Below are 7,838 nucleotides of genomic sequence, written 5' to 3' on the forward strand. Positions count from 1 at the left end.
GAACATGATTAATATCAACTCCAAATAGATCAGATAAAGGAGAACAACAACTAACAGCTGCAGTCTGTTGTTTCACCAGACACAAGCAACAGCAGTTCAAACGGGGCGAAAAACCTCTCAGATGGAAGAGTTGAATGCGAAGGCAACTCAGAGACGCCTGCTGCTGGCATACAGGATAATGACGTGTCCTCGGTAAGACATGACAGACAACATCCTTCATCCCTACAGCGCTGTTCTCAATCTATTAATCACTCTTCTAAGTCTGTTCAAATCTATTGAATACAGTTTAAGAGGAAATAGATCCAAGATGTGCATGTCTTTCTTTCTTTAGTCGTAAAGAAATTATGTTTTTTTGAGGAAAGTATTTCAGGATTTCTCTCCATATAATGGACTTCTATGGTGTCCCCGAGTTTGAACTTTCAAAATGAATTTTAAATGCAGCTTTAAAGGGCTATAAATGATCCCAGCCAAGGTCTTATCTAGGAATACGATTGGTTATTTAAAAAAAATATAAATTACAATTTGTATAAGTTTTAACCTCAAATGCTCGTCTTGTCTAGCTCTGCATGAACTCTGTCTATTTCGGTTCAAGACAGTTAGGGTATGTCGACAAACTCCCATCTCATTTCTTCTTCAATTCAATTCCTAATTGTCCTACATCACAAAAAGTATATAAATTGTCAATTTTTTAGAAAATAACCGATTGTTTCGCTAGACAAGACCCTTCTTCCGCAGCTGTGATCGTTTAGAGCCCTTTGAAGCTGCATTTAAACTGCATTTTGAAAGTTCAGACTCGGGGGCACCATAGAAGTCCATTATATGGAGAGAAATCCTGAAATGTTTTCCTCAAAAAGCATAATTTCTTTACGACTAAAGAAAGAAAGACATGAACATCTTGGATGACAAGGGGTAATGTAAATTATCTGTAATTTTTTGTTCTCGAGGTGAACTTCTCCTTAAATAGCAGTATAATGATTTGACAAACGGTGTCTAAATTCTTCTGTATTCTTTTTTTTTTGTGACCTTGTGAGCTTGAAAAATGTATTTACTCTGTACTTTTTCATCACACGCTACTTTGTTTATTTTGTTATATAACACAAAGAAATTAATATTATCTTAAAGTCTGGCTTAAGTGTCCACATAGTTTTTGGGGTAACTGTAATGTTTAAACTCTGTGTTTTTTTGTTTTTTTATATTTGACAATGTAAGCGTGTTTGAACGCAGCATGGGCATTGGTCCAAAGGCCAGACGGGTCTAGTTTTATTTTTACATGGCTTTGGCTTCCAGAAAGTACTTTGTCATCTTGTTCTGAATGTGTTCGTTTTGTTTGGCTGACCCAGTATTTTTAAGTTGAAGCCCTGGCATGTGAATATAGCTGAGTGAACAGGATATGAGCAGTTTGGTCACACTTTTAAACTTAAATAACCTTTCGTTATTTCTTTTAAGGTAAAGAACAACAGCACCTTTGAGCACAAACCAGAAGACAAAACTGAAGGTGCCCCGATTGAGGACAGTTTTGTGTTTGGAGAGAATATGAGGGACAGAGCAAAGGTTTGATTTTCTGTGCGATTGTCTCATTCCTATTACGCACTTTTTACTTCAGCTTCCCAGTTTTTCCTTTGACTTTTTGAGTATGGAAGCATTTGGACAGATTTTAATCTCTTATTTACACTTAAATTAAAAAAAAATATTTAAAAAAAAATTCAGTCAGTTCAAACAGTACAAATAATAAGATTCTGAACTTTTCTTCAGTGTTTTGTTTCCATCATCAGTCAAAAATGTTTACTAAGTCTCCCGACATGATATGTATTAGATTAGATTTTAGTAAAAATATACATTAATGTCATGTTCAAATTTGGGGTCAGTGAGGAACACATTAAATAAGTCATCAAATCACTGTAAAATATTAAGAATCATACAAAAAATCATGAAAAAAAAAATCATATCACTATTTCCACAAGAATATTAAGCCGCACAACTGTTTTCAGCTGTAATGATAATCAGAAATGTTTCTTGAGCAGCAAATCAACGTATTAAAATGATTTCTGAATTAACATGCGACACTGAAGACCGTAATAATGCTGAAAATTCACTTTTGCTACAGAAATATATTACATTTTACAATATATTCAATTAAAAACAGTTATTTTAAATTGTAATAATATTTCAAAATGTTAATGTTTTCACTGTATTTTGATCAAATAATTGCTCCCTTGGTGAGCAGAAGGCTTACTACATATTATTATATTGGTCCATATAGGTGACAAAATAATTAAATATCACTTTTCATAATGTTATTTACACTACCAGTAAAAGGTTTTGAACAGTGTTTTTTAAAGAAGTTTCTTCTTCTCACCAAGCCTTGATCCAAAATACAACAAAAGCAGTAATATTGTGAAATATAACCATTTTCTATTTGAATATATTTTAAAATGTAATTTATTCCTGTGTGATCAAACCTAAATTTTCTGCATCATTACTCCAGTCTTCAGTGTCACATGATCCTTCAGAAATCATTCTAATATGCTGATTTGCTGTTTAAGAAACATTTTTTTTAATTATCAATATTAATAATTAATTAATATAATATAATATAAAAAAAAAATTCTTCAGGATTATTTCATAAATAGAAAGATCCTAAGATCAGCATTTATCTGAAATAAAAAGCTTTTGTAACATTATATATTATACTATACTATACAAAAGAGTCGGCATAGATTTTTTTCGGAAAGAAATTATAGAAATGAATACTTTTATGCAGCACTGATGGTTTAAATGAATCAAAAGTGATGATAAAGACATTTATAATGTTACAAAAATGTTCTATTTCAGATAAATGATTAAATTTCATCTAAGAAACCCGAAAAAGTTCTACTCAGCTGTTTTCAACATAATAATAAATGGTTTTGAGCAGCAAATGTGGGAGTAATGATGCTAAAAATTCAGCTTTGAAATCACAGGAATAAATTACATTTTAAAATATATTCAAATAGAAAATAGTTATTTTAAATAGTAAATATATTTCAAAATTTGACTGTTTTTGCTGTACTTTGGATCAGATAAATGCAGGCTTGGTGAGCAGAAAAGATTCTTTAAAAAACATCACAAACATCAAAAACTTTTGACTGGTTGTGTGAATAAAAAGCAGTTGCCTTAATGAAAGGAATATGCCTTATTGAAAACCATTAAATCACAAAAATAAACAATTTCAATATAAATACATAGAATATATTTTTTATGACTATTTTGTTAACTTTATGGCAATTCCACCCTTTTTACTGTATTTTAAATATATTTATGGAATATTTCCAAAAGATCAAGATTTATCTATATCACCCAGCCTTTTTAAATTCTGTTTTCATTTAGTAAACCTGTTTAGTTTCTTTGTAGGTGTTTTGTTGAAAGTGTAACTGTATATGTTGCAGGTGGTGGCCAATAGCTGTCTATCATCCGAGAGTGGCGATTGTCTTCTGGCAGAGAATTCAGAGGAAACAAATTACTTTTTACAATACATCACTTCCAGGTATTGCAGTTCAAATGTTCACCTTCATTTTTTTTAAAGGCATTTTTACTGATCTCCTCAGGCAGAAACTTGTAACTTTTCCTGGCATCAATATTGTTTCTCATAGTCCACAAAAACCTGACAGCAGCGATGCCAACAGCGTGAAGTTTGTCTTTGGGCAGAACATGTTGGATCGTGTCTTGGTAAGACAATAAATTATTTTCTAAACCTTGATATGTTTGTCATGATTTGGCATGGTCAAGTTAGCGAAGATCACAGTTCCTGACTTGTTTTTGTGTCACATGCTTCCAGGCGCTGCCGAAATTCAGCACTGAACCTCCAGGGGGCAGCAGAGAGCCTCAATCAGAGATTGGCCTGTTCAGCCAGATTTCCTCCTCGCAAGATCAAACCGTAGAGATGAGTATGTGTTCAAGATCCATTTACAAATTATAGCTGACAGATATAGAGTTTTGAACTAATGGTGCATTTAACAACATAGCAAGAACTGAAAGAACAGTCTTTACTGTCACTTTCTTTTAAAACTGTATTTACTTTGGCATAGTTGAATAATAACATTTCTGTACATGGACATGACATACCGTGAGTCTTAAACGCCATTGTTTCCTCCTTCTTATGTAAATCTGGTGTTTGCAAAAGACCACTGAAAAAGAGGCCAATTCCAACATAACACAGACTATGACGTTATAGTCCGGATCATTAATAGTCACGCCCCCAACATTTGCATAGCCCAATCATCCGAAGTTCTGCAGGTAGGCTGTTGTGAAAAAAGAAAGCGAGGGCAATAGTGAAAATAGCAGATCACAGAAATAAATGTTATGTTCCAGGTTGTGCAGGAGATGTTAAGTGCAGGGATGGGTTGGTGTCTGTACTCAGAAAGGCACGGAAAACAAATAAGGTGTTCTAATAAAATAACGCGAGCCATTTGATCCTGATGACCTCTGACAAGCCTCTAAACTTGTCAAATGTGCGAAGTACTGCCGCTGTAGTATAACGTTACACAGAGCACATGCGATTGCAAATCTCAAAAGTGAATGTACAAAGTTATCGTGCGTTCAAAACGGCAGTTTCAATGCCCTGCACGTTAACAGCAACTCGAGCTCCGTAATTAAATACATATTTTTCTTCATGTGTTTCCTTCCTGCTGTGTGAGAGCTAAATGAGCTGATCTGTGAAACAGCCAATCAGAGCAGAGCTCATCATTATCGTTCATGAACCTTCCAAATAAGATAATAACAGACCATTTCATTCTAGGGACAAATCCTAGGGTTTTAAATGGACTTGTAAAACCGTTTCTGGAGAATTTTTGCCCTTACCTAAGCCAATATACCTTCTATGTAGGTATCAGAGAACAATTTACAATATTGTATCAAAGCATTCTATGGCACCTTTAATTTAATGAGTCCTTGCTCAATAAAAGCATTAATATCTTTCAAAAAAATGTCTTAGCCTAAACTTTAGAATAAAATTATAAATTTTCTACCATTGTTTTAACAGTTTTATCTTGCACCACTGCACTAAATCATTGAAGTTTCTGCTGTGGTTTTGAACAGTTCTTTAATGTGCTGTAGGTGACACAACGAAAGAGTCTCTGGAGGAGTCTGCGGCACGACACGAAGCACACAAACCCCAGAAGTGTTTATTGGAGCGGGTGGAGGTCAGGACAGGGGAAGAGTCTGAGAGCAATGTGTTGCAGGTGAGAGCAGCTTACACATCTGATCCATACAGATGAGCTTCATAAAAACACATGAGAAGATGATGCTGCTCTGTCCGGTGTGTTTTCAGATGCAGTGTAAGCTGTTTGTGTTTGAGATGACGTCTCAGTCGTGGGTGGAGAGAGGATGTGGAGTGCTCAGGCTCAATGACATGGCATCCGCTGAGGACGGCACCTTACAGTCCAGACTGGGTAATGCACTACTGATGTTGTACAAGGCCTTGGTTGTATAACCTCTACACTTTAATCTTTAGAAATCATTAAAAACATAAACATTACAACCAAGGCAGTCTGCAGATTTTGTAACTGACACAAGGGGGTGCTGTTACTTCTGCTTTATCTGCCTTGGGTGCTGAAGTTGGTGCTGCTTACACTACCAGTCAAAAGTTTTTGAACAGGATTTTTAATGTTTTTATTAAAGAAGTCTCTTCTGCTTTTCCAAGCCTCCATTTGTTTGATCCAAAATACAGCAACAACTCTACAATTGTAAAATATATTTTTACTATTTTAAATAACTGCTTTCTATTTGAATATATTTCAAAATGGAATTTATTCCTGTAATCAAAGCTAAGATTTCAGCATAATTACTTCAGTTTTCAGAGTCACGTGATCATTCAGAAATCATTCTAATATGCTGATTTGCTGTTCAAGATACATTTATTATTATTATCAATATTTAAAACAGTGGAGTACATTTTTATCTATTAAATTCAGTTTTACTTTTTACCAAATTCTGTGTTGTCCAATATTTTTCTGGATTCGATTTTAATGGTTTCATTAAATTGTGATAATCAAAAGTATATTTAATTAATTAATTAATTGATTAAAATTCTTTTTTTAAATCAATATTTTATAAATTTTATAATTTATTTTTTTTCAAGAATGCTGTTTTTTTCCCTATTAAATAAATTCTGCTAAATATTCCTTAAAAAGTAATGTTTTAATAGTAATTTTATTAGTAGTCGTAACTATCATTACATTAAATAATTATATTTTGTCTGTCACAGTTTCTTCAAGTTAAACCTAGCTTTTTCTTTGACGGGTTGCTGTGAAGACCTTTAAGTTTCTGTTTGTACATGATATTACAATATTTAAATGCTTATGAAGCGACTCTCAGAGCAGTTAGAGGTTACGTTTATGTGTTCATGTACTCAAATATTGAGGCGGCAGAGGCTAAAAACACATCGAGCGTCACACGCTTCTGTATGAGTGTAATAAATAAAAGTCACACAGGATTCATATTTTTACAAAAAGTTTACATACACCTTGCAGGTAACAATACAGTATTAAGAATCAAGGGGATGTAAACTTTTGAGGGGCGTAATTTTTGTAAATGTAACTATCATTTTCTCTTGTGGACTGTATGTAATTGTCTTTTATGTGAAATATCTTATTCAGGTCAATACTAAATAAAAAAAATAACATGCATCTTTTATGATTCCTTTTATTTTGCTAAAGTAATTAACATTTTGCAGATTCTGCAATGTGTATGTAGACTTTTGACCTCAACTGTAAATAGTAATTTTGTGGCTTATTATTCACAAACAGTAGTCCATATCGTGTTTTGATTTAAGTGTACTGACCTACTTTAGATTTATTCATTGGCAAATTCCATGACATTCCGTGTTATTCCATTTTAATGACTGTATTTCGCATTTCCACATCACGGAAATCATAGTGCCCTAATTTAGTAAGAAATATCTGTTTTTATTGACTGAGATCTGACCCCGGTGTGGGTTTGTCGTTGCAGTCATGCGGACTCAGGGAAGTCTTCGAGTGATCCTCAACACTAAGCTTTGGCCTCAGATGCAAGTGGATAAAGCCAGTGAGAAGAGTCTCAGAATAACAGCCATGGACACAGAAGAGCAGGGTGTCAAAGTCTTCCTCATAACTGTAAGAATGATTACTTGATCACAGCTGTGAACAGTCAGCGTTGTGTTGTTGGTCTCATGTGGTTTCATTTCTTCTATCAGTCCAGCTCTAAGGACACTGCGCAGCTCTTTGCAGCCCTGCACCATCGTATCCTGGGGCTGCGGAGCATCAGCGGGCAGGAGTCTGACGGACAGCCGGTCATCCGCTTCAGCGACGACGACGAGTCTCGCACGCCCCCCACAGTGGCTACGCCTGCTCCAGGTAATTTTTTTATACCAAGTATCGGTATGATGTTTTTGGTTGTGGAAACTACCACCAAAGATGTTGTCTACACTTGTAAGATGAAGAACAAAAATATTTTTGTTGACATGATTTTATCAGCAAGCGTTCTTAACTGATTTGGCTCAGGTGATAAAGCCCCTCCTCCTTTTGGGGGGGGCATAAAAACATCCAGAAAATATTTATATCATAATAAAGGGAAAAAAAGACTAATTGAAATCATTTTTGAATTTTTAGTAATAATAATTTTTGATAAAAAAAAAAAATATATATTATTGTTAAGTATCATGATATATAATTAAAAGATTATTAAATAAATTAATGCCATCATTATATATTAATATATTATATAATATCTAAATCATAATTACACAAATATATAATGATTTAATTATACATTAAGTATAATCCTAATTAATTAATTATATTTTAACAATTTAATCATTTTTATTC

The 7,838-nt window shown here is 33.7% G+C and overlaps 1 protein-coding gene across 1 annotated transcript in view; it reads left to right on the forward strand.

Moving 5' to 3' along the window:
* Nucleotides 1-7,838, forward strand: part of ranbp3a (RAN binding protein 3a) — a 35,062-nt gene that overhangs the window by 11,490 nt on the left and 15,734 nt on the right. Inside the window, exons 8-16 of the mRNA XM_073825552.1 lie at nucleotides 80-192; nucleotides 1,447-1,551; nucleotides 3,426-3,523; nucleotides 3,630-3,705; nucleotides 3,815-3,923; nucleotides 5,092-5,216; nucleotides 5,306-5,426; nucleotides 6,985-7,127; nucleotides 7,208-7,367. Coding sequence (XP_073681653.1) covers nucleotides 80-192; nucleotides 1,447-1,551; nucleotides 3,426-3,523; nucleotides 3,630-3,705; nucleotides 3,815-3,923; nucleotides 5,092-5,216; nucleotides 5,306-5,426; nucleotides 6,985-7,127; nucleotides 7,208-7,367 — 1,050 coding nt within the window. The remainder of the gene's footprint in view (nucleotides 1-79; nucleotides 193-1,446; nucleotides 1,552-3,425; nucleotides 3,524-3,629; nucleotides 3,706-3,814; nucleotides 3,924-5,091; nucleotides 5,217-5,305; nucleotides 5,427-6,984; nucleotides 7,128-7,207; nucleotides 7,368-7,838) is intronic.

This window comes from Garra rufa, chromosome 20 (assembly GCF_049309525.1).
Source record: "Garra rufa chromosome 20, GarRuf1.0, whole genome shotgun sequence".
Taxonomy (NCBI): Eukaryota; Metazoa; Chordata; class Actinopteri; order Cypriniformes; family Cyprinidae; genus Garra; species Garra rufa.